Here is a 27,938-nt window from a genome sequence, read left to right on the forward strand (position 1 = left end):
ACATATACACACACACACACACATAACTGCATAAACACATCAGATTCATTAATGGGAAAAACAACTGCTCCCCTCTTATCCAGGTTTTATTGTAAGGCTGAGCATGGAATAGTGATGATGTTTGAATATTATAGGACTTGCCTGCATTGTGTCTGCCGTTAACAGGTGTGTGTGTGTGTGTGTGTGTGCGTGCGTGCGTGTGGTTGCCATCACTGTAGGGTCACACAGACCCGTCTCTGTCTAACTGCCGTGTTACCGCTCAGTGCCGGTCGTCATTAGAGACGAGATGGGGTGTTAAATTCCCATCATGCATGCTGTGCTGCCAGTGAACTGGAAGCCAGAGCTGTATTTGTTTGCTGATTGGATGTGGAACACTCCTCACCCCAGTGAGCAGGAGAGAGAGCAGATTGGGTTATCAGAGAGCGCGCGTGTGTGTGTTTGTGTGAGAAAGAGAGAAAGATCTCACGTTCACTCAGAGTTTTCTGAATTATCCATTGCTAATGGCGAATATGCTTTAATTGACGTATTTAGGTACAAACACGGTGTCTAACTGACAGACAAAAAAAAATCTCTGATGATGCTAGAACATTAAGTCTGTTCAAAACAATTACAGCGTCATGGCCTTCTCATAGTAACTTTCTGTGATTTTTTTTTCTTTTCTTTTCAAAGCAAGAATGAGATAAACCTCCTATCTGTCCCTAAAGTAAACGAGCACACGGTGAGCTGTGGACTTCAGTGTCCTGAAAAAATGAGCAGAGAAGATTCCGGATCTTCGCAAAATGAGGAGAGCGGATGCTGCGGCACAGAGAGAGTGTTTTATGGGAGTTGTGTGTGTTTGCTGAAGCTCAGTCAGAAACTCTGAACACATATGCATGCGCACACACACACACATACGTACACACACACACATACACAAAGCTGTAGAGCTGTCTCACAGACTGAAAGATGGGGAACAGGTAATCCTTTAAAGGCAGACGCTCATCTCACTGTGTGCTTACACACGTGCACACACACATACGCGCACACACGCACATACCGTTCACAAGGCCATCTGTCTGTGCGTGTGTGTGTGCATGTGTGAGTGTAAGGTGGGAAGACTGCTCTCTACCTGCGTGATTACACATATCAAAGTGCTGTGAAATAGAGGGCTGAACTCAGAGGGGTGAATATTGAGTGCATTAAGAAACTTCACGCTAACTCTCAAACACTGCCTCGGTGTGAAAACACTGCTGCTGATGTGACAGGTGACCAAATATATTCCGTCACACTGTTGCCGTGGTGATGAGACTGATATAGCTCCAACAATCAGAGAATGCAGCTGCCTATAGAGGCTTCTGACGCAGTTTAAACAGGGAAAAAAACATACAGCAGAATAACTTAAGAACCCATTCTCCTTAAAAATTAGTCCTGTTTGCGACAGCTGTAGTATTCGTAAGTGTAAAGGTCTGGAAAAAGCATTTTTATTTTAATTACATTTGTTCCATAATAAGCTATACTCTACTATATGATAATACTGCTGATTTATATCATCCAATTAGTCTGTATTTTAGTCCTTCATTTGTGTGTATGTGTGTGTGTGTGTGTGTTCATGCTACCGTGTAGCATGCTCTGCCATGCGCTTGAACATTCTCTGATTCTTTGTGTGTTTTCATATGCGTGGGTAGTGTATGTATATGTGTGTGTGTGTGTGTGTGTGTGTGTGTGTGTGTGTGTGTGCCTGGTGTTTTTTGTTTTTACCTCTGTGCGAGCGTGGTGACTCACACATTTCACAGCGCAGCATTAGGCCACTGTTAGAGAATGTGCAGAGAGAGCAGCTCCATTTCTGATTATGCTGGGGGGGCCGGGGGACCCGAGAGCCGCCGGGGGCCAAGCAGGGGGGTCAGGGGGCTCCTCGACCCCCCCAAGGAAACCCTCTTCCCTCCGCGTCGGGACAGTGGTGTCGCCTGCTTCAGCCTTTTCACCTGCGGTGCAAAGTCTTCATCCTGATTGGTGGAATCTGGACTGTCCCCCCCCATGGCCTCCTCCTCTCCTTCCGCGGCCACTTTATCTGAGAGAGCCAGATCAGACTCATCTGACGTTTCATCCCCCGTTCTCTTTCTCTTCTTCTCTTTACTCGCACAGGGAGAGAAAAACGTACGGATGTCATGCTGTCTGTCTTTCTCAAACTGAAAAAAAGATGAAGAAAAAAAAAGAAAAAGCGTCTCATGATCAGCCTTACAGTAATGGATGAGACTGTGTCCTTGTTTGTGTAAATATGTTCTGCAAATGGATACAACTCATAGATTTGATGTGAAGACAGCCAAACTGACCAAGAAGAAACAAACAGCCATCAAACGTACTATAGCCCTTAACTGAGAAGATGAACGGGCTAAATTATAGGATATTAGGCCAGCAAGTATAAATTACCCCACGGTAATGCTATGTGTGTCATGCAGTGCACATTAAATTGGTAATATTCTTGTTGCTAGGTATCGAGACACTGCTTTCCACCTGCTATCACATGTGGAGTCCAGCATGAGTCTTATATTCCCATCGTATCCCTTCATATTAAAATCAGCTCACATGGGAAAAGAAAACAGAAGTTTTTCCGTCCTCACTACTGGCCGTCAAAGCGTCATTAGGAGTCCACGCTTGAGCAAAATTCAGAAAATCCCACTTGTCTTTGTCCCCAATTTCTGCCTCCAGATACTCTTTCTTTCCATTCAGAGTGCTACCCGTCACTGTTTCCTGCAGAAGCACACAAACACACCAACAAAAACACTTGTTAGACAAAAGAAAAAAAAAAGAGAAAAAAATGCCGAGAAGGTATCAGTGCATTGCAACTGAAATTCAGTTTGGCAAATATTTGTACATTGAGTAAAAGAACGGTAAAGATGTAAGACTCAGAGACATTCCCTGGCTCTTTGGTCTGTGGTTTAATAAGTCTTTTTGGATGGTCAATTTATGCTCTGAATGACAAACTGATACCTGGGAGAAGATTTGTCTTACACTTAACAGTATTCTGCTCCATTTTAATCTTGTTTGATCCATAATGACCAAATTATGTATGTCAAAAAAAATCGGATCAGAGATTAGGAAGATACAGATTATATCTTAATTGTATGGGTGATGTTGCCTGCTTTTCTGTAGGATGCAGGACCACCGTACCTTCCTATTGAGCATAGACCACATGACGGTGTCAAATGTTCCCTTGGCGATGAGATAGTGAATGTGGACAGAAGAGTTCTGGCCAATCCGGTGAGCCCGGTCCTCTGCCTGCTTCACGTGCCCTGGGTTCCAGTACAGCTCGGCAAACACCACATGGGTCGCAGCAGTAAACGTCAAGCCCTGCACAGCATAGACAGCCAGCAAACAATCAGGGGAATTCAGTCAATTACAGTCGTTCAGTGGCTGGGAAATAGCCTTGGGCTTTGCTTATATAGAAATGGGTCAAAACATCTGATGTACTGCCAATCAAGAAGTTATCAATCACGACAAGTCGCTGAATTACTAAAGAAAGAAAAGGCTAGTGGATATAATTTGACACTCTGCAACTCATCATTTGTGACTGTTTTTATTAGTCCAAGGTGTTTGAGTATTGTGTGTGTGTATTTGAATGTATGACCTAGTGAGGGTTATGTGTGAATAGCGAGAAGACGGGGAAGGCGTTGAGTAGTGGAGGTGTTTGATTGTACCTGTCCTGCTGCTTGAATGCTGAGTATGGCCACTCGAGTGTCGGGATCGTTCTGAAAGCGGTGAACGAGCTGGATTCGCTCTGATGACGGAACACTTCCATCAATCCGGATATAACCGGCCTAAGAGACAACCCCACATTAATTTCATTGTAGTTCAATGTCACTTTATGTTAGCTATGGAAAAAGCGCAGCACCATTTCAAACACGCAGAAACTACTTAGCTTTAATCGCGTTTTCTGTCTCAACACTTTTGACAAACGATCTGACAGGCTGCGTACGTATAGCATTGATGAATATAGCGACAAAAATTGATAAATTTCCCTGGAAATGAAAACACTTTGTGAAATCGGGCTTTATAATTTAAAACAAGTGTGGCTAAACAGACGCCTTGATGTTTTAATGAGCTTTTGTTTCGTCATCCTCTGCCTCTTATCTCGGTTGCTCTCTGCCCAGCCATGCTGTCATTACTGCGAGGAGTTTTTCTGCCGTTTCTTTTTTTGTCGTTATTCTGTTAATTGGTGCTTACGAACAAAAAAGATAGTGAGAAAGTTAGCACTGAGAGGTGTGAACACAGACATCTGAACACACACTTTCCCCTCTTTCGCACATTCCTGACTGGGTTGGGGGGAAAAAAAAAAAAACTGTGGAAAAAGCAGCTCAAAATAAATCTCAGTGAAACGTCTTTAATTTATTTTACAAAGTCTCATGAAAGTGAAAAAAAAAAATCTTTTGGGAATTAATTTCACATAAGTTTTAGTTGTGCGTAAGCTGAAGCAGCAGTATATGAGAAAGGTGTAGCTTTTTCTTGAGAGAACTTTGCTAGAAATGTTCTTGAACTTATCACAGCCTTTGGATGGCTTTGAAAGCTCTGTCTACAAAAGTAAACAAAATTCTATTTCTCGGAGAGACAAAAATGATAAAACCAATTATGTCTTGTATTAGTCACTAGATCTGTTATAATGAAGTGTGTGCTAAAAATGTCCCCTCTTATACAGAAGTTTTTTAAATTTCCAACGTAGAACCATCTGGTATCAAAAATAAAAATGACTGATAGAGGTATTAACACCCAATTTTATTTTAGTAAATAATGGAACTATTTTAATAAATAGCAAAGCCAGGTTGGCAATGTGAAGCATGTGCTAGAGTCTTTGTGTTTGCTTCAGACTGATGGATGAAATGCTAGTGGGGCCAAGCCAGACATGAGTGGAAATCAGGTGTGTTACCTTTGCCTAAATCGCTGTTCCTCACGCCTCAACCACTGCATAACCACAGCACAAACAAACTAGTACTTTAATCTAATCACTAATACCATTGCCCTGACAGAATATAAAGTGTTGCTCTCACCATTACAAGCTAATATACATTATGTTATATTCAGGGGTGGACAGTAACGAAGTACATTTACTTGAGTACTGTACTTAAGTACATTTTTCGAGTATCTGTACTTTGATTGTTATTTTTTTTGGAAACTTATGACTTTTACTCCACTAAGTTTGAAATACAAATGTTGTACTTTTCACTCCACTACATTTCTATGAAGGTTCTCGTTACTCGTTACTTTAACGCATAGCTCTGAAGTCAGCGGACGAATTTTCTTTTCTAATATGCGATAGGCCATATTGTGTTCATCACAGGGGAAAAACCAATCACAGTAAATACTCCAATGCGGTCAGTCAAGTGCGAGCTGCAGTTTTTTTAACAACTGAACGTGGCGGTTTTACTGATGGCTACTACAATGGAAGATAAAAATGATAAAGATAAAGGTTCCTCACCAGAGCAGCCATGGCCATATCTTAAATCCATGTCTGAGATTTTTGAAATCAACTGGTTTCGAAGCTAACTGCTTCCCGTATGCGTTCGCGCGCTGTGTTTGCTTAACACTTGCAATCATTTGCCACAGTAGATATGAGATGTGACTTGAAAATTGCGATTTATATGTTTGTGAATGTGTGACGAATCTGGTGACAGAGGCAGACCGCAACTTCTACTGTTAACACAGTGTGTGAACACGTACGGAAACCAGTTGGCTTGAAAACCATTTAGGGCCAAACACTGGGTTCTGTGTGAATCCACTGCTGACGCATACTAATAGTTAGCTAGCAAAAATTCTGAGTTAATGTTACTGACAAAAATCCTTTCAGAAATATGTTTTAATCTTGTCAGGTAAACACAGTAATATTGTTAAGGTCAGCGGATTCACGTAGGACCCGGTCCCAATAAGACGAGGGGGGCGGGAATCAAGCGGTGACGATGGTCATCCAACTGTTTCACATTTCAGACTATGTAGTAGAAGTAAAATTAACCTAGCCTACAACAGTATGACGTGTTTATCCTTTAAAGGTCAAACTGAGTTAACCTAGTGCCTGTTTAACTGAAGCTATACACTGTCTTTTATAGAGGAAGCATTTGGTTCAACTGTGTTTCTATAGGCTTTCTAGCATATTACACAAGCTTTTTATTCTACAAGTTCTACAAGCAGTGCATTCAGTAGGTTGTTTCAGAGTCATTAGGCTCTGTAAATGCATTGTTGCAACAATACAACAATGCAATGACATTAAAAAGAAAATGTACTTTTGAATACTGAAGTATTTTTAAAAGCAAGTACTCCAGTACTTTAACTCAAGTAAAAATTGAACTGAACAACTTTTACTTGTATTGGAGTAATATTTGACCAGGAGTATCTATACTTTGACTCAAGTAATGGAGTTGTTTACTTTGTCCACCTCTGGTTATATTAACTTAAAAAGCTGCTAATTAAAATGCTTTTAATCCTAAATGTCTGTTCCTTTGTTACAAATTATGGTTACCTTAACCTAAATTGCAATGACTTCAGCGTAAACCTCTGTTGCCTTATCCGGGATAGCTGTTTTCCGACTCAGATTAATATGTTACTTAGTCTGAAAGAGTGCCTTTTAAACAATAGGTTGCGAGGCGGGACTATGTGGGTCGAGGAATGGTCACAGAAATGACAAATTCTACAACACTCCCCTAAAAAAACCTGTCTGAGTTTCACAGGAGCTCCTTGCAGTCAGTAGCTAACGCTGCTAAAAATGACTACTTGGAGAGATGAAAGGGCTAGTTAGAGAAATTAAACAAATTCCAAAACAAGTTGTACATAACTACAAAGATAAATCAGATTTCTTGCAAACTAACATTAGCATGGCCTGTGCTATTGTCATGTTTAAAGCGCTGTCATTGGACATCTAGAACATATAATGATTTCTATATGAATTTTGAGTTCTGCCTTGAAGATAAGGGCATGGTCAATTACTGAAAATAAGGGCATGGTCAATTACTGAAGTATTTCAATTACTATATGAATTTTGAGTTCTGCCTTGAAGATAAGGGCATGGTCAATTACTGAAGTATTTCTTCAGCACAGAAAATCTAGCACAAGCATAAAACTATCACAGCTAAAGTGGCCTCTCATGAGCGTAATCCTCTGTTTTTAGCATTTTATGCAGTCTTTGTATCAGTGAAGATGGTCACTCACTTTTCTTTAAGACCATAATAGTCTGGTCCCACAAGCAAATCCCTATTGAATTGATACTGTTAAATGTTGTTCCTTCTCAAATGAGATTGACTGAATTATATTCACTTCAGGAAAATAAATGTGCAGTATAATTCATGTTTCCTATATCTTATGAATTAACAGCATGCAAATAGCAATATCAACAACTGATGGTTTTATTTTTAGAGTTTAACATGAGAGAAGTCAGACAGTGATACTGACATCAGACTTTCTCATTTAGTTTGTGTGTGAGATTGATGTGTATATGTGAAGTATCTTGGAGTCCTGAGACAAAGTAACTGGTAGGAAACACCTTGAAAAGATTTGGGAAGCCTTGGTCTAAATCACTCTTACCATTTTTCCTAAAATGGCCTAAAATCACTGTTAGTTTGACATAAAATGTGGCCCCCTGAGGCTATATCACTCATCTTTTATTCTAAACCCACTCCTACCTCAGCCCAAAACATGGTAAATTAACCTTAAATCACAGTTACCTCAGTTTAAACCACTGTTTATTGAGTTTTACAGCTCTATCCTTAGCCTTGACATTCCTTCAACCACAGCAGTGGTACCTTAGTCTCAATGACTGCCTCTGTACACGCCTGCAGCATGGTGAGATGATGAGCAAACACCAGGAACTTGAGTTTGTCGTTCTCCAGCATCATTTTGATGTAATCCTTTACCGCACCAGCCTGGAGGGGTATACAAAGACACACCAACAACAAACACATCTTCTTCTTAAGCACTGTTTGTTTGCTAGTTATACAGTTTTTGCTGTTAGCATGATGCAATTGTGCCAAATCATTTGTAATACGTGTCAAACAAAGTCGTGAGCCAAGGTGTTAAAAAAAGAAATAAATAAACAAGTGTATATATATATGTGTGTGTGTGTGTGTGTGTGTGTGTGTGTGTATGTATATGTATGTATTTATTAAACAAACATGGTTGGCTACTGATTAGTAGTCGTACATTCTCACTCGCCGTGATCAGTGGACAGGATGTGAGCGGGACTCTGACTCTCTGTTTCTCCCTTTCAAAGCTGCCTTCTCAGTCCTCATTACTGCTTGATTTTTCCCTCTTTTTTCATACATTTTTTAATTGGTGCCCAAAACTCTTTCCTCTAAAGTAGCATTAAGTCTTTTTAAAGCAGCACAGCAGAGTGGCGGTCCCTAGGTAATTGGGAGCAGATGCTAGTGGGGTAAAAATACCAGCACTGGAGTCCAGCGCCAGGCATTCACACTTCAAAAGTGACACAGATTCTGACATGGCCATGTATCTGCCCCCCTCAAGATTTATTTCAGTCGTCTGTTTTCCAGCAGAGTGTACCCAGAAATGAAAGCGACGGAAACGAAATGTGAAATTCTCAGTGGCAAACTACAAAATGAGAGAAGAGTGGAAAAAAAAAACCCCAAAAACATCTGAGACGGCCTTTTAAAAAGCTTTTGGTGGATAGTTAAGGATTGCTTTAAAGCATTCAGCTCTTTGTCCACTTCTTGATACCTTCTCATTCAAATTCAAATGCAGTTAGTGAACACCAGGGATTTAGATTTACTGATGGTGCTCTACTAACTCTTTGACGAATAGACTGTTGTGTAAAATGACAATGCACTAACCATAACGTAAAGGAGAATGTATCAAACAGATAGTTTAGATTCATGCACGTTCAAGTTATGCGGTAAATTTGCTTCTCCAAGGCATCTTCTAAAAGCGGCAAAAGTCATCCTTGTTACCATGGAAACAAGGTGTGAGGTGGAGTGTGTGTGCTTGGGGGGGGGGGGCGGGCGGTATGGGCACCCTGTAAAGTTGTGCATCATCGGCGCGTAAGAAAAGTTTGGGAGAAAGAGCAGAGAGCAAATTGAAAGGTCAGAACAATGCCATGGCATTCATTTGCAGCCGGTAGAACTGTTCCCATGGTAACAGCCCCATGTTTTGGGGTGGGGGTTGCCATGACCATAAAGGCGACACGAGGTCATCTTTCAACGTTAAGGTGGAGGCAACATTTTCCTCCGAAACGACTGTCTCTGCGTACCTTTAAAAAGAAACTGAATTTCATTATAATGACCACGTCTGCGAATACCACAGAGACTAATCCCAGGTCTCCGATATGTGACATTCATGACTCCCCCCCTGTTTACAGGAAATGAAGACCAAACAGCTTATGAGGCAGCAGACATGCTGTGCTCTGATTGGTTTTGCTCCTCAGAATCCTGGCAATAAACACGTAAAAGAATCAGCCGATTCTTTCTCTAGAATATTCTCTGCTATGCGCTATGCTTCAATGAGAGGAGGACAGGGCAGTGCAGAGGGAGCAACAGGGGTCAGACACAATATGACACAATGAGGTCTCGGCATGCGGACACACACACACACACACACACACACACACACACACACACACACACACACACATAGGGGTGTCCATACCTTTGCCACAGCTGTCTGTTTGTACATGTGTGTAATGAGGCCCATAACCTCCACAAAGGGGTTATCGTGGGTGCACGTCCCTGAATCCAGCCCCTTCATTAATCTCTCCCACTCCTCTAGGCTGGCACTGGCTTCCTGTCAGCACACAGAAACAGTCTGAGTCTTTTTTTTCCCCCTCCTCTTTCTGTATGTAGTTTTCAGCTATAAAGGGCAGAACAACTAATGGTACAGCAAATTGTTTCCTACTTCCTCCCGTCAGAGAATGAAGAGACGAGAGAGAGAAAGAGAGAGAGAGAGAGAGAGAAAATTCCCAGAGATGCTGGTCTGTCCGTACCCCAAACGGCAGCGTGCTGTCTAGGCTGGTCACATGACCTGCCCAATTATAGCGCGCTGGTGACAACTCAGGGGTGAAGATGGAAGCATAGCGCAGCAGCACAATAAATCACTAACACACACACACACACACACACAAAGAGAGTGCTCTCAAGGTGAAACATATGGAGTATGTGGAAGCCTGGATTTTATAGAGATGGGAACTTTAGGAAAAGAACTGGAGCATGGAATGCAGCAGAGAACAAACATCTGTTCTGAGTGGATACTGCTAGTAACACAAACAAACAAACAAAACACACAAACAACAACATATACAACACTGTACAGTGAATTTGGCTAATACACAGACACAAATACAGATACAGACACAGGCTACGGCGTCCAGAGAGTCACCAGATCCTTAAGACGTGTGAGTGGCATCTGGCTGTGGGTGTAGTGAATGTGTGTGTGTGTGTGTGTGCGCGCGTGCGTGTGTGTGTGTGTGTGTGTCTGCGTTGACAGTGTATGATTAATAGGGTGCAGCAGCAGGTGAGTGCTCTTTGTGCTGTATCTAGCACAGGCACACAGAATGTGCTGTGCATGCATTCCTCTACATACTCTCATTACTGAGGGAGAGGGAGAGACAGACAGACAGACAGACAGACAGACAGACAGAAAGGGGAGGGGGGGGGACCATAAGAGAAGAAAAGGAGAGGCAGATGAAGAAAAGAGGATGATGAAGAAAAAGAATACTGAGAGAACGGCTACAGTGCACACGACGAATGAAATATCAGATAGTAAACAACAGAATGCACAACATACACTAAATTCTATCTACAAAAACATTACACACATCCACACACTCAATTCTGTGTATAACTACAGTACGCACTAATCCACACAATCACACACACTAAACTGGGTTTACACAAACAAAACACATGCATCTATGTGCACATAATCACCCCTACACAATGCCTACACATCCTAAGCAATCACATAACACAAACCAGTCTGAATAAGCAATACGAATCTAATACACAATCACACAACACATCCCAGATATGTGCCGTCTGTGGGGATATTCTATCAGTTTTGTCCCTGTGGAATTTAAGCAAAATGACCACACACCGTAAACAATCCCAAATGGCATTTGGTTAAACAGTAAAGTTCAGAGCTGGTGCTGTGTGTATGGATATGGAGAACTCAATACTCTGCCGACAGCTCGTCGGGATCTCAAATGAGGAGAAAAAATGTGCAAATAAAAAAGAACGATCATGGACAAGGGAGATAAAATGATAATTAGTGTTAATCGGATACTATTGCCTAGCAACAGACATTGGGCTGTGATGGAGTGGTAATTAGGTCTATATTTAGTCCCCCCCACTACCCCCCTCCCGTCAGCACACTCCATCAGGGCCAGGGCTGGAGATGTGGGTGCGGGCGTGTGTACGTGTGTGTGTGTGTGTGTGTGGTGGTAGTGGTGGTGGGGAGTTGGGGCGTGTGTGTATGGAGACAGGGGCAGTTGGTGGAAAGGACAGTACCTTGGCTTTGTCTTTGGGCAGGTCGAAAGGGATTCGCTGGCGGATTTTCGGGGGGAGTTGAGACAACACCTGGTCTTTGCGTCTGCGGATCATAATCTCATTGAGTCTGCGGTGCAGTTCGTCCAGGTGAGACGCCCCCCTGCAATCCCACTGTCGCCGGTTCCCAAAATACCTACAGACAGAACAAACCATGTCTCTAACAAGGCCATTACACAGTCCCCCAATCCATATTCTCTGCACTTTCTAAAAAAATACCTCAGTTAATGGCTTCCATTACACCCTGTGGGCAGGTATGCATGTGTGTGTATGTGTTGATTATTACGTCTAATCTGCATCTTCATATCTATCGAGTGAGCTGTCAGTGATGGACATGCCAAGGCTTTGCGCTGAGGTGTAAGAGTGTGAATGTCTCGGTTTGACTTGCTGACTGAATAATTTGCACTCTCAACGCGCTTTAGGTGCTTGACATAGACAGCCACACTGCTGCTTCTCAGCTCCACAACAAAACCGAGTCATTAGCATACAGCAACAACTCTGTTCTTAATTTCATGCATTGTTTAGGCATGCAAAAATGACTCAACTTTACAAAGTTTTCAAGTAACACAGCTCTGTTTTAACATCTTTTCCCTCTGCTGGCAGGCTTTTTTCAAGGATGACTCACTCTCTCACACAAATACACACACACACACACACACACACACAGAAACAAAGCTTCAAGAAAGCAAATTCCATTCATAAAATCCAATTAAACAGGACTAAGGACTAATAACTTACAGGGAGAGAACCGCAAAAAAGAGGTACAATATCTAGTTATATTCATTCATAACAAATATAGCTGAAAGTTTATATAAACACTTATTAGCTCACAAAAGGAGAGCTTCAGAAAAAGACCAAATACAATACAGGGATCCGCATGTACTAGAAATTCATGACAAAAAAATTATATATATTATATACATAAAAAAAAAATCAAACTCTCTCTCCCTTCCCCCTTCATATATATATATATATATATATATATATATATATATGATTTATACGCACACACAGATATATCATATATACATATATATATATACATATACTCAAACACACATATATATTTACACATATATGATTTTTACAGTTCCATGTATTCTCTGCTACAGTAGTGGAACTATGACACCGTCAGAACGGTCTCACTGACTGACTAGTGAGTGATTTACCTAAAGTGAGCGTTACAGAATTTTTTGGCATAGTCAGTCCACATCCCAAATCTGCGGGGATACAAAGCATCAATCTGCATGAAGAGCTGAAAGAAAAACAGACAAGACAGAAAAAATGTGCCACGGTATCCTTGGTACGGTGCAGTCAAAACACACACAATCAATATAAACTGGAGACAACATGGATTGCCTTTCTTATTTTTCACCTGCCACCAATGTCTGCTTTCATAAACTCCCACGTGAATTTTACATCACAATTTGATTTAGGCAACAAACAACAGTAAATTGAGAGAGAGAGAGAGAGAGAAAGATGTTTTTCCTACACAGCAGAGCATAAATAGTTTGCTAGAGTTGAAGGAGAAGCCACCAGCACATTTGTACAAACTGTGTAGCCCATAGGGGAATCAATAACAACAATATGGTAATTGGTAAAGAAATGACTGTTTGTCTACTGCTAATGATAATCTTATAAGATGATTTCTCAAAGCAACCATTATGCTCCATTAGCATAAACGCAACCACTGTTTCTCCATGATGAATACAGAAGTTTTTTTTTTTCTTTTCCTCTACACAGCCTTAGTCTGGGAAAGGTGCAGCAAGAGCTCTTAAAAAACAATGGAAAGGGGGAAAAAAAAGTTCACTGGAAAGTTTATGTAGGAAGGAACAAAAAAAAAGGAGTTTGAGAGGTGAAAAGCGAAGAGCCGGAATCTTCCACATGAAAAGAGCAGGAAAGATGCAGCTGGGTTGGTGAAGAAGACGAGTGGAACCCGCGGCTTTTTCATGTTGATGTGTTATGGTATCCTTCTTTTGTCAGGGAACGTTTGTGGGGGTGAAAATGACGGTAGATTCTGCTGCTCTGCCGCTGAATGGGGGCGAGTACCAGACTGAGACAGTGAAAATGGGGCTTTATTCAGGCGTTATGTTTGTTTCATCACCCTTACCTGATAACGTCCTACATTAAGTATTAGCCTCTGCCTTTGATTTCTGTCTGCCAATGACTGTCATTACGTTGCAGTGCCACTGAAACGGTGACTGGAATTTTTTGGCAAAGCCAACAATGTCTAATTATTTTAATCAGCGCTCAGTGCTGCTTGTCTGAGTGGATGGAGGTGGCCGATGTGTTCATTGCGGAGCTGGCGTTACGCCACTTCAGACCTCTCAGACAGTGAAGTCATTCTGGGATGGGATGACGAGGTTCTGCCCGAGTTTAGGCTTAGGAGTTAAATTATGTTCAGCTTTTTTTCTTTCTTTTTTTCTCTGGCTGTAATAAAACTCTGAGCAAACGAGTGGGGAGATGTAAGAGCGGCCAAATCCTCATACAGAGTTAATGTGCTCAAACAAGACGTAGAAATTCATCTCTTTCTCTTCCACATCGAAATTCACACTGGCTCTCTGTCCTGCCCAGATGTTAAGTAAATATCTATAACGTTAAAATATTTAGGAAGTGGGAGGAAAAAAGTGAAGTAAAACATCAGAAAGTGAATCAAATATTTACGATTCTGTTCCTACTCTGTTGAGCTGAGTTTGATATTAGATATCAAATGAACAGGGTAGAGAGGGATTGACTCTAGATTGATGGAACTATAAAAAAAAAGGTCTTGCAGGTATTAAGAAGGAAAGAGTTGACAGAATTTAAAACTCAGTACCTCCTCAGGTCTGCCTAGTGCTGGTGTGCCCGTTAATAGGATGGCCCGTTTGGCGTTCTGGATGATTGGGACCAGGATTTTACTCCGCGCCGCATTCCTGGACTTCAGGTAATGAGACTCGTCCACCAGCACGACCTGGAAATGTTGCTTGGTCAGAGCGTCCACCAGGGTGCGGGCATCAGTGGTCAGGAGGCCGTACCCCAAAACTGTCACCTTACTGCTGCCAATGCCACTAAACACAGTGCATATTAATAAATCTCACTGTACTGTAACATTTGCACTGCATAGTGTTACCATTTACTTTACCATGACTAATAAACAGTGATATTCATACACAACAGTTTATACACAAAGAGTCAAATACATAAAGCAGTTTTTATATGAAATCTGTTATGGGGAGCATAAAGTTTAGTAAATACGAGTGAGGTTTTTTTTTTTGCTAACCACTGAGTGCTAGCACTTCTAAAACCTGACAACATGTTTAGGCCTAGAGTGTTAGCTGTGAGAGGGGGCAGAGATTATGAACGGTGACGGCTGGCATTACAGGTGGCAAGTCTGTCACACCTGTACATGTGCCAAGATCAGAACCTGAGAAGGCAAGGAGTGGCACCCCCACTGACAGGGTGTGACAATAAAAACTATTAAAACTTTTATATAGGAGAAAAGTAGAAGTAGCCTACAACCAAATAATAAGCGCACCCCCCCCCCCCCCCCCCCCCATAGTGATATGTATTTCAGATTTGGAATACAGACAAAAAAAAAAAAAAACGACTTAACTATTCACAAACTTATTTAATGGATGTAGCTGATTACATTTACTTTGAAAGAGCTATTGCAAAGCAGTATGTCATCATATAACATTGCTATTAACAGATATAACGTAGTAATAACATTCCGTAAAGCAACGCTATTAGAGTAATAACTGTCCATGAGCAGTAATACCCTGACTACAGCATGGTTATTACCTGCTCATAGTTATATATCTCTTCCCACTCTAATGATGTAATTGACATTGATTTCATTTCAAAATATAATAATAATAATCATCATCATCATCATCATCATCATCATAATAATAAGATAAAATGTTCACTAAAGATTGACTCCAGATTGATGGAACTATAAAAAGTCTTGCATTCTCTAAGAGAAAACAGTTAACACAATATAAAACATCCTCTGGTTTGCCCTAAATCCTGCAAGATTGTTATCAAACAAATAAGATAACAGTGATTTATTTATACAACACTTAATAGAATTCATCTGAAAACATAATTTGATTATGCTCTTTTTTAAAAATGAGATTAACATTCTTTCAGCTGTCAGCAGTAGCAATATGGGAAAACTACCTAACTATGGGTCTGTTGTACACTTTCTGGAACATTACATATCTAATTGAGCTGACAGTGATTACATCTCAGAGGTTTTATCCAAGAGTGAAACAGAACATTTCTGTACTGTACTGTGGGGTCATGACCCTTCATTATCACATCCTTTCTTATTACTAGGAAAACTGGTTTTCTAACCAAAAGACTCCTGACATGTTCCAGATTTGATGAGAGAACACATGCCTCTGTCACATATCAAGAAAAAAAGAACCATAAATACATCAAGGAGACAGAACAAGGTGTCTGTGAATCAAACACAAGAAAATCTTTTTTTTTTTCAATAATCATTTAGATAATCAGAAAACATGCTTCCTTCTAAATGATACACTTCTAATATATTGATATATCTCCTACATAAAAATGACATTAAGATCACAAAAACACATAGAGAACTACTAGGTATTGAATTTTCTCAGAGAAATGTTACCATGGCAGTGACATACAGGTCAGCTTTACTCTGGGCAAAATCTCCCAAGACGAACAAACCAATTTGTGAGACCAGTTTTAGAAGCATCAATAATCAGCTAAAGACAACATGACCCCCAATCCAAAGACTTCCAAAATCAATCCAATTTGCTGTTGAGTAGCGCCAATTCTCAGACGCTCTTTCTCAGACACATGCTCAACCAAATTTTTTTTTTTTGCTCTGAATGTTATACAACTCTGCAGCAGCTTATCCTCATGAGCTTGTTGGAGGTCACTGGGTAACAAAATGAATTATATGGATTTCTCTCTCTCTTACAAATGAAACATCACTTCCACATCAAAATTTCTGATCATTTAATTGGACGAATCATATTGACTGTGGAAATGACTCACTGGACTTGGCTCTTTTCCTCTGACAAACCATTCAACCACCACTTCTTAGATGATAAAGCAGTCTTCAGTGCACCTCACTAGTTACATCAACATGACATTCGAGTTACACCCAGATGACATTCAGATCAGGTGTCAGGTAAACCATAACTTCAGAAAGGTCATTAGACACATCGTGACCACAAATTTGGAATTCAGAGCACTTATAAGAACATATTAAGTTCTTATCAGAAGCGAGGTAAATCTGTAATTTGACGATTAAGGAAATATAAAGCTTCATACACAATATCAGTCTTGCTTTCCACCAGAAAGATGTCTCCCGGGCCGAGTTCTGGGATCCAATGCTCCATCTCTTCGATCCACGGATATTTTAAAGATGATGGTACCACTATGAGGAGTGGCCACTCATGTCTGTACAGATAGGCCACTGAGATGGCCTGCAGCGTCTTCCCTAGCCCCATCTGAACAAACAACAGACAATGATCAGGAAATCCACGCTTTCAAGTAACACGGAGATATTCAGAGATCAGTTTTTACCCACTCTCGCCTCCGAGTTTGAGCATAAAAGAACAAATTTACACACTCTGACTGATATTTAGGAAAGTTCAATGGTTAAACTTACCTCATCTGCAATCATACATCTGCAGCAGGAAAAAAAAAGAAAGACAAGAAAGAATTCATTATAACACAGTGTGGCATACAGATGTTCACAAAGCAAGTATGACAACTTGAAAGACAAACACAATGAACATCTTAAGCAATTACTCTACATGCCCAATTAATTAACTTCAAAATTACATTTTTAATTTCTGCCCAAATCACTGGTCTAGCCAGCAGTCTGAGTTAGTGTATTGATCCAAATGTTATTGTGGAGTCTGGACTTTCCCTCCACTGCACATTGCTCAATATAATTTCACACACACCTGAACTCTCAAGCCAATTTGGGTGAAAGGCACAGGAAAAACAAGAGTCTCGGAGCAATTTGGAGTGGAGCTCTGGTTCTTTCTGAGTTATTTAAAATGTCTGCCAGTCCAGCCCCTTACTGTGACCCATAAAGACTATTAACATAGACCTGAATCAATCAAACGCTATTGTTAGCGTATAATAACAAACCCCTCTGACTGCATACAGAACTCCATCTACATAAATCAGGTCTGATTTGCCATTCTCTCGTGTCTAATCTAGCACGCCGTGCTAATGTTAACATACCTAGAGGAGGGAAGAAAAAAAAGCACAGATAGAGTTTTCATTTGAGAATTTCAAAGCAAATGTCAAATACTGTCTGTACATTTTTTTTTTCAGACAATTGAGACACTCTTTAGAGAGGGAGAGAAAAAAAACACTTGCCCCCCCCACCACAACTGAAGAACCAACACTTCTTTTGTTAATCTCCTTTTGTTCAAAGGTAACTTTAATTGCTGTTCTGAAAGAAGCATAGGTTGGGATTAAAAAAAAAAAACACAGCCAAAACAAAATTCAAGTAGTTACGTGCCCAGTCGCATGAATGAGAGTGTCATTTCTGCATCCAATTCACTTTTACATTCAGTGGTATCACAGCAACAGTCAGGATATATATAGACATATATATATATAGTGTATGCAAGCACTGACTAAGTGCCCTCTCCACACTAATTGTACTGTGTGTATGTGTGTGTGTGTGTGTGTGTGTGCGCATGTTTGCCTGTGTGTGTGTAAATGGGATTAGCAGGGTCCTTATCTGAATCCTTAACTCTCTGATTTCAGTGACCACTTGTCTGATGGCCTGCCGCCGCGGAGGCGCGCCTTTAATTCTTTCTTCATTTCCATTTGCTTCCCCTTCTCAGGAGGAGAACATGATTAATCTCCTCCTCACTGATGCTGGGGTTTTTTTTTGGTTCTAATTGCCTTAGCAGTTGCTGGCTCTCCGTTATGTGCTCTCACACAATGGGAGCCGCAGTCAGGTGTGCGCCATTTCTTTTTCATTAATCATTCAGCTTTAAATACCCTGACTGCACCAGACACCTGGCCCTCCAGCAGGATATTCTGCTGCCGTTGCCTGACAACAGCACGGGAAACTTTTTTTTTTCTCCTCCTTTCTTTTCTTTTTTCTTTTTTTTTTTTTTATAATGTTATCTCTGTAGCTCACTGGGTTCAAGTGTCAACTAAAGCACAACAACACAAGAGATGAAGCCAAACTCTTCATGTACCACATGATAGCATAGCATCGGTCTGCCTGCAAATAAATTACCTCGCAGAAGTGATATGTTCTGGGCTCGCCTATACATGAACACAGCTTCCAAGGCTTTGGGAGATTATAGAAGCTAACTGGCATGATTACTGGGTACAAAGCACTATTATACCAGAGCTGTCAACAGAGCCTCTATTACTTTATGTAAAGGGACTACTGTGGTGTGTATATACCCACCCACTCAAAAAATGGTGCGTTGTGGTAACAAATCTTTTGAAATGACTATTTACACTGATGCAGTTATAATGATCTCACAGAGGCCTCTTCTGTAGAACCGATCAATATTCATTGATCATCACAACCAACGCGCTCAACACTATAGCAAATACATTAGTGATATTGTTACTGACCTGAGGTGCGGGCTTATTTGCTGCTTTAGCACTTTAATCAGACATGCAGCTTGCCGGGCTCATTAACCAAGGTAATTGTGTCAGCATGCTGTGCTCTAATTTGCATTCCTACAACATTTCATTTCCACGCTGCATGATGAATTAGCATTTAGGCGTCTCTTACAACCCATGTTGCGACGTTTTGCTCAAAGCTGCCTCAGCAAACATGTCACTGTCGTCCACTATGCAATCTCACTATTTAAAAAAGACTGGCTGCAACTTTTCTTTCACAAACATCAAGGGACTACATTAGAGACATTTCACTGAGTACTACTGTACCAACTACTCCTAAACCTAGGGAGGGAAATGAAGAAAATCTATGTACAAGACTGCACTAGAATAGTAAGGAAAGGAAATATTCTGTTCCAGGTACTTTGATTAGACTGGAGAGGGAGAAAGAGGGTAAAAAAAAATATGATCAGTAGCCTCAAAATTCTGGTTACTGGTATTCTATTTCATGAATGAAACATCAGCAGATCGATTACAATCAGCTACCAGCCAGGCCTTGATCTCCAGGTGAATTCTCATCACATCTTTACAGGCAGTAATCCTAACACACATACAGTGTAAGAACTGACCATCTGACCCGACTCTGGAATTACAGTGACACATAAGACCATAGACAATGGCAAAGCCCCTGCGTGTTACTTGGTGTGCATATTTTTACTGCTCTTTCTGCGATGTTTATTCACTTCAGTCAAAGCTAACTCCATCTCAAGTGTTCAGCTCATTGATTTAATGGGGCAGAGCTGCATCTACAGCGACGGCAAACGATGATGTGTGTCAGCTGACACTTGCAAATTGGATTTTAGTCAAATTACATTTTAAATGGCACAATCATTAGTTTGCATGAACATAATGATGCATAACAGAAGATTGAGATTCATCATAACGCATAAAATAAATAAATAAATAAATAACTTTAAAAAGATAATGACAGACCTGAACCCCCGTATTTCCAATTTGAACATTCTTACAGTGCTATCCACAGCCAAAATAAATTAGAGAATTCATTCATGTAGTCCCTGACTGACTACACATATAAAAACAGACACTAATAGCCTTCATTTTAAGAGCACAGATATCCATTTGTAAAAATAACGAAATTATCGTAATACACTCAACTGAGGGTGGAAATAATGGATCTAAATACTCATACAGAACAGATGGATGTTATAGATCATTGTGAGCCAGGTTAACGGAAGTTTAATGGTCACGTGACTACTTTGCTCTTCGGTGTTCATGCGCTCTCTCTGTGGATAAACAGCACAGTCTCAGAGCCACACAGAGTGAAGCTAATTATGAGACAAATTATTCAAACTGTACATAACATGTTGTTTATTAAAAGCTAATTAATCATCCCAAAACCAATTATTAAAAGCGTATTAAAAGCCAATTAACCATCCCAAAACCAATTCGGGGGAACCAACAGCAAAACCCTGTTAAAACTAAGGATAATGATATAGAACACAGCTTATGATTTGATATAATTTGTTATAGGCCAGTTTGGATCTGCTCAATCAGAAAAACCACAGGGACCAAAGGATTATATTATAAAACAAGATTTTTCAGCGAGGCAAAAACTCAGACAGGAGAAGATGTAGAACCCTTTCCACTGGCCAATCCTGACTTTGGGCTTCATGTGCACAGCTAACGGACAAATCTGTCTGTGTGGTTTATTCTCCAAGGTCCATTTTCAGGACTGTGAACAGGATCTGTAGTCAGTGGATAGCCCAGAACCCTCTAATCGTTTGGATATCAGCCCCTGGATATCAGTCCTGTGGGAGTTCAGACACTGTGCTGGCTGGCACACTCACGCAGTCACTTAATTAACTGACTGACCCCAGACCTAGTTGAGCGGCACTTCCAGTCGCCCCCATATCGATCCGGGTCCCTTATTCCAGCGTCTTCGCTCCAACCTCTCTCACTCATTACTATCTCTGTAGCTTAAATTGACTGGGATGGGGAGTAAATTAACACATCTAACCACTTTGTGCAGCTCAGACTGAGAGAAGATGTTATCATTCTGATTGTCTTATGCCATGATCTAAAGGGTCAAGATCACAGGTTAGACAACACACAAAAAAAAAAGAGAGAGAGAGAGAGAAAACACTGACCGTCCATTCCTCGAGAGGGCAAATTTGACCCCCTCTCTTTGAAATGGCAAAAGCCTCTTCTGTAGCTTGTCTGGAAGATTTGACAGCTCTTCGTCTTTGCCACAGAAAGTATTTTCTGTGCCCCTTCCTTGGTTACAATCCATTTGTTGGTTTGCGTTCTTTACGCTGTTGCATTAATTGACGAGGGAAAAAACAGTACATACGAACAATTTACAATCTTAGCTTTACCCTACGTGACAGCCCGCCGCTAAGGACACATCACATACTTTGGTTTTGGTTTGATAACATGCAAGTTGACAAGTATGCACAACAGTGACCTAGCTGGAGCAAATGCTAAATCTTTGCAAGCAAACTAATTCTCTGGGGCATTTCATAAATTACATTACACGGAAAAGCTCCCTAAAGATTCCTAAACAAGTCACCGTACCCTACTTTCGCTAAGAACACCTCTGAACTGGAAGATCTTGCGATTTCGCGGCAATGTTGAAAGCGTCTCCTGTCTGGGACTACGTCATGACGTAAACACGGCGCGAAGAATAAAAGTTTGAATCAAATGCATTAAATGTAAAATGTGTTTAAATGTAAAAGCGGCTGTATATATCAATTCTGTCACCCTTTTATCAAGCCAGAAATTTGGTGGTGACTTTTGTTCATCAAAAATTCACTGCAATGCAATACTTTAGTGCAAATGTTTTACGAGCTGATGGTGCAGTCACAGCCTTTTGATGTTATGATTGTGGCTTAAGAATCAACAATGAAAAATATAACAGTGCAACAGCATCCACTTACATTCATATCTAATATACTGAGATAATTAAACCTAAAAGCAGAAATGTTTGAGGAGGTGCAGGCACTTTCAGCCTGAGAAATATGATTGGTCCGATGAGCTGTCAGTCACAATGCTTCCCCTCTCCTTGACGCGGATCATTGATTCTCTTCCTCGCTGCCTGCGTCTCATGTTGCTGAACGAGCTAAGCTATAGATTGACTACAACCAGTCAGCTTAATATATATAAATATATATACTACTTCATTCATCTTTTTAAAGGCGACAGTATTGCCACCACTGGTAAGGCGATGTTTTTTTGCGTTTTATTCACCGTTGCCGTGGATAAATTTTATACTGGAGATAAATATCTGTAATACAGCAATCTCAACGCGAATCTTAGCTTGCTAATTATCTTAGCTGGCAAGCTAAAGTTAGCTAGTTTGCTAAAGCTTGTTGTTAGACATCTTAGCATGTTAGTCGAAGAATTGTGTTGGAATAGGTGTCTGGACAATTGTTAAGAGTGCTATTTGTTAATTTGGTCCAATGTTCTAAAAAACCACATGGAGATCCTGTGTATTTATGAGTATCTCAAATTAACTAAGAACAAAGTGAGAACGACCATTTAGAGACGTCAGAGGTTAAATGTTAACTCTCAAAAGATTCATAATCAAATTCTTAGACCATAGGGTAGCTAGCAGTGAAGGCTATTTGGCTAGCATAGCTGCAGTTAGCGTCTTGTCAGGCCCGATATTCTTCCCCATAACCCACCTGGAATCTGTCGGATAGCTGAGCTACTTTGCTAGCCAGCAAGCGAACGTATTAGCTGGTTGGCAACTGACCATCTACGGGCACACTTATATCGCCGCTGAGAGCATAACATAACTCAGTTTGATGAGGCACTAGATAACAACAGCTTGATAGAAAGGGTCCATTCCGTCAATCCGTTTGTGAGCATGTAATATAAGTTGTCGTACAGTCTACAGCATGTAACTAAGGGAGCCAAGCAAATGGCAGTAAAGTTGGACAGATCTCTCAAATGCTACACTGTTCGGCTCCTAAGTTAACGTAGCCAGTCACCGCTTTCTTGTTCTTCTTCTTCTTCCTCTTCTTTTTCTCCCGTGGCTTATATTGGCGGGCTATTGGTACGTATTGCTACGTGTTGTTATGAGCTGACAAGCCCTTTTGCTAGCAAGAGGTGAGTAGCAGTGCAATACCATCACAGTGGGAATAGGGGGAGTATTTCTACTTGGTAAAGCATGTCGAATTGACAGTTATCATTGTATGCTACATAATGAACTGTCTGAGTGAAACAGGTTTAGGATCATTTTAAATCTGCTGTAATCCTCCTTTTTTAAGGTTTTGTTTGTAGTGCTCCAACAAAGCTGATCAGTGACAAGATCAGCTGTCCTTTTGCTTCTATATAGTGGTGACAGTATATTGTTGTGCAAGCACCTTTCTTGCTGTTGTCTCTTTTGTATCTGTCAAAAAGAATATTGATATCATTGAAGTTGGGAGTGCAGGAAGCAGTATATAGGCTCACTTGGAAAAGAACTCATTTATCAGAGCACTGTTCTCAGTCTAATTTAGTGACCATACAGTCATCAGTATAAACACAATTTCAGAATTTCTTCAGTGACTAGGTTACAGTTGTATGTCAGTTCTGTGCTGTCACAGGAAAAGACTTGTTGAATAACCAGAGAAGAGGTCTCATCAAGTGCACCATATGTCTGTAAACCAGTCCTGGTTTGTAACTAAACTTATTGACCCATTGCCTTATCAGCTGAAGACTTCTTTAGCCATTTTGATTTAGAAATAATTTAGAAAGTATTGCTAAAATTGAATTGTTTGGATGTGACCTTTTAATTTCACTTCTGTATCAACTAAATTTGGTTCATTGGGGTTTGCTGTTGAAATCTGAAAGGGCTTTCAGATTTCAACAGCAAACCCCAATGAACCAAATGTAGTTAATTCTTCACCTAATAACTGACCTGAAATCTGATACAGATTACAGGGTATTGGCAGTATGGTACTAAATGCGTCCTGCCCTTGGTTCACTGAATGCTGAATGAATGTAACTGAATGTAATGCAAATGCTGAATGAATGTAACTGAATGTAATGCAAATGCTGAATGTGCCCTTGCTGTCATTAGTGCAAGTCTTTATCGGCTTGTTTTATTTAGAAATTGATGAAATTAAATAATTCGGATGTGATTTCACTACTATGTCAGATTTCAGATCAGATATGAAGTTGAGAACAAACTCAATTTCACTTTGCCTTCAAAATCTGAAAGTCCTCCGTGGGTATTGACAGTGGAATACTAAATGTGTCCTGACTTTGGTTTACTAAATGCTGTATGTAACATTGCTTAAATCCATTCAGTCATTTCAACTGCTAGAACCAAATGGAAGAAACTTGGAGGTAATTTAATTTAGAATTGGTATATTTGTGAAATAAATCAAATTTGTTAGAAGAAGTGGTTCATAATGCAAAACAAAAAACTAGAAAATGAAATTTTCATTTTGTGACAAAATGTTCATAGAGTGTGAAACAGTTTTGTTTCAAATCTCCCCTTATTGTCCTATTTGTGAAGAAGCAAATATGCTGGTTTATGGTGAGAATTCCACAGTGTTTGTCACCTTGAGAGCTCTTAAAACTGAAGAGAAGGGATAAGGCTGGTTTTGGAACAGAATATTCTTTTTATTTGGAATCTGATGAGTAATGAGGCTTTGGCAACAGAGCTGCTGTTCGTTCTGCTTATCAACATGTTGTGTCAAAATAAAAATCATAATCTCTTGACTGTAGTCAGAGTTCATTGAGCTTATGTGCCTCTCTCTGTCAGACCTTTGAGATTTAAATACAGTTCCCCAGAGAACATAAAGTAAGCATGTTTGTTCTTTTTTGTCGTTGTTGTTGTTGTTGTTGTTGACTGTTTTACTGAGTGAAGGAGTGGTATTAATTTTTGAGTCTATTTCTTGGTGGCAGCGGTGAGGCTTAAGGCTGTGCGTTGTTCATTAAGACAATTTTGCATGTACGGATGAAATTTGTTATACAGATAGAGTTCATGTGATAGCTAAAGACTGATGACTGGAAAACATACCCTAGAGAATAATTTTTTACGCATCAAAACCACTGAGGATTAGTGCTCTGATATCTGGTGGGACTGCTCTGATATTTCCCCATGAGATATTTACTCAGGAGTGTTTCATACGTGGGACTGTTGAGAATGAACCCAAACATCCGGACTTAGCCTAACTCACACGGGCACTAGCGGTATTTGTGCAGTGTAGGTCACTCCTGATCGGTGTCAGGGCGCCCTAACCCTTATTGGCTCAGACTCGGGTGGGTAGGAAATGCCAGCGGTGAGACATAGTGACCTGGCTGGAGCCCCGTGTGCAGTTCAGGATGTGCCATGACAGCGAGGATGCGGTATTGTCATTCCAGTGGCAGACAGCACATTAGACCTCACCCTGAGGGAACTCATTAGGCAGTGCCTGTTATTCTGACACTCCTTCTTCTTCACGTCTTCTTCTGATGGTCTGGACACAACACCGGTGTCTGTGGGGAGCATGTGAATAAACACATTTGTCACTTCTCTCTCTCTCAAGGCAAATAGCATGGCAAAACTTAATGCTTAATTATACAGCCGCAGTATTGTAGTTCCTTTATTATGCAGATGAATCGGTGGAGCCTTGTTTGTTTGGCAGGATTTTGTGCATTTTTTCTTCAACAGAGGAAGAAGAGTGCTGTGAAATGTGGGTCTGCAGTCAGGTTTTTTTTCCCTTTCCTCTGGCTGATTCCTGTAAAAAGCGAGGTGTTAATTCTCTGTATTTATTCAGTGTTACTGCTGGATGTGTGGTTTTTTTGGTGCTCTTCAGATGAGAGCTTGACACATTTACTTTATGACATTAAGAGGTAGCCTTGAAGGAGATGGGAAAACATGTTTGTTTTTTGGTTTGTCTTTAGGCTTTCCCGTATGCTTCCTCATGTTTTCTCGTGCAGTTTCCAATGTGTTTTTAAAATCCCTCAAGAATCTTGGAGCCACACTGAAGAGTTGCAGTATGTGGCTTCCCGTAGCACACAGTAGCATATCCAGCTGTCACGGTAGAGGGAGATAGCTGAAGGTTCAGGTACAGGAATATTTTTGAACGACATTATAAAATAACATAAAAATCGAAAACTTGAAGGACGTCAATCAGTACTAGATCAGGATGTGTTTAACACAAGTGCTACACAACTAATTGTACCTTAATCATTCTCTGGGTTTTGGCCTCTGCAATTTACTAATTGCGAAAGGTCACGGATTAATTAGTTTTGTCACCGATGTGCCTGTGCTGTCGAACAGTGCTGCTCAGAACATGGGTGGTCGTGTTAACTCACTTCAGTCTTCATTTAATACATGCAAAAACCCTCAGCTGTCACAGAACAGACTTTATAATACATTGAAATACATGAAATTTAAATCATTTGAAAAGTGCTTGGCCAGGTTTATAGAAAGTCTGTTAACCATAATTTCATTTCATTTATATCAATTTCCTATCTTATTCTCAGAGTAGGAACAATGTATATTGAGAAAAATACTGCGCTATATGATTTCCGTAGTTTTATTGGATGACTCTTGATTTCAACTAAGGGATTTGAATAGCCGTTGATGATATTTTGAATGAATGTGATATTCAGATCAGGTTAGTATATCTGGTGAATTAAGAATGAGAGACGAAGAGATTTAAGAAAACGCATCATAAAATAAAATCCCGGTGTGATATTTTGATAACCGCTTTGTTCCTTTCATGTTCTGTCACAGTTGGGTGTGTAGCGGGAGAGAGTCCCATTTGGATGAATCATATATGCACTCCGTCATCCACACTATAGTGTTGCCTAAGTGTCCAACTCTAGTGTGATGTTGGCCTGGTCAACTCCTTACTGCTTTTCCTCTCTGAGGACTTTGCCTCATTGGCTCTCCCATCCTCTGTTCCCACCAGGCGGGGCATCAGGGTGGGGAGGGGGGGGGGTGTTTGATGACCCTGCACTGTCCATTTCTGTTCTCTGCAGCCAGGCTGCCCAATGGCTGATGAGAAAGCCCTGTGTTGCGTTGGCACGGGCTTATGATTGGTTGCCTGGAAGTAATATTATCCGGTGAGAGCCGGGATTGGCTCGACTCGGGGCTCACATCATGGGAGCGCAGCTGTGGATTTGTCAGTGGCAGGGAGGCGGTGCTGGTTGCCGTGACGATGGGCAGGAGCGGTTAGGCGTGTGAGGGGAGCGGTAGTCTCAGACAGGGCTCAGTGTGCCGCGCTGAGACGACGCGAGCGCTCCATCCTGCCGGAGCTCACTGTGCCACGATGAAAGCGAAAGTGACGGACAGCAGAGGGAATGAGGGCAATCGCGCTCTCGTCTGCCTGCTCACAGGTGCGTCCTAAAAGGCTTCGTGCCTGATCTCTCTGGGCGCTCTGACATAAGCCCTGTGCTCTATGAGAATCCACTCCCAGGGTTTGTGCTGTGTTGGGTACTTGCCACTTTTAATCAATTGTATCTGTTTACTGATGTCTGTGTAGAGGCATGCATGAGAGATCTGATACGCTCTCCTGGGAGAGTCAAGAGTTTGTTGCTTTTTATCATGGTATGCATATAGTGACATTAACAGTATGTTAGAGAGTGGTAAACAATGTTTCTAACAGTATGGCATACAGTTGGTGATGCTCTCATGTCTATAGAGATAAATAACTACAGCTTCTTAGGAAAAGTGTAGATGGAAAACCTTTTTTTCCAGTTTTGAGTCCGGAGAACTCAAACAGCGTGAGAATAAGGAGGAATCTGTAATGATCTGCTACACTTTAAATTTAGGCTTTACATAATGAAGTCACTGGAGCAGAATATTTTTTCAGTTCGGCTACAAATGCAAGCACAAGCTTTCTGCAGGTG

General features: G+C 40.8%; 2 protein-coding genes across 2 annotated transcripts in view; one reads left to right on the forward strand and one right to left on the reverse strand.

Moving 5' to 3' along the window:
• zranb3 (zinc finger, RAN-binding domain containing 3) overlaps nt 1–21,393 on the reverse strand; it is a 36,267-nt gene extending 14,874 nt beyond the window's left edge. The window contains 13 exon segments of the mRNA XM_030772186.1: nt 1,738–1,844; nt 1,846–2,165; nt 2,563–2,727; nt 3,148–3,327; nt 3,675–3,794; nt 7,758–7,877; nt 9,610–9,744; nt 11,466–11,637; nt 12,671–12,756; nt 14,317–14,548; nt 16,800–16,978; nt 17,140–17,158; nt 21,251–21,393. Of these exon segments, the coding sequence (XP_030628046.1) occupies nt 1,738–1,844; nt 1,846–2,165; nt 2,563–2,727; nt 3,148–3,327; nt 3,675–3,794; nt 7,758–7,877; nt 9,610–9,744; nt 11,466–11,637; nt 12,671–12,756; nt 14,317–14,548; nt 16,800–16,978; nt 17,140–17,158; nt 21,251–21,393 (1,978 nt within the window).
• An 863-nt stretch (nt 21,394–22,256) lies between these two features.
• r3hdm1 (R3H domain containing 1) overlaps nt 22,257–27,938 on the forward strand; it is a 28,091-nt gene continuing 22,409 nt past the window's right edge. Inside the window, exon 1 of the mRNA XM_030770740.1 lies at nt 22,257–22,318. The gene's annotated coding sequence lies outside the window, so the exon portion shown is untranslated. The remainder of the gene's footprint in view (nt 22,319–27,938) is intronic.

The sequence above is a fragment of the Chanos chanos genome, chromosome 4, assembly GCF_902362185.1.
Source record: "Chanos chanos chromosome 4, fChaCha1.1, whole genome shotgun sequence".
Classification (NCBI taxonomy): domain Eukaryota; kingdom Metazoa; phylum Chordata; class Actinopteri; order Gonorynchiformes; family Chanidae; genus Chanos; species Chanos chanos.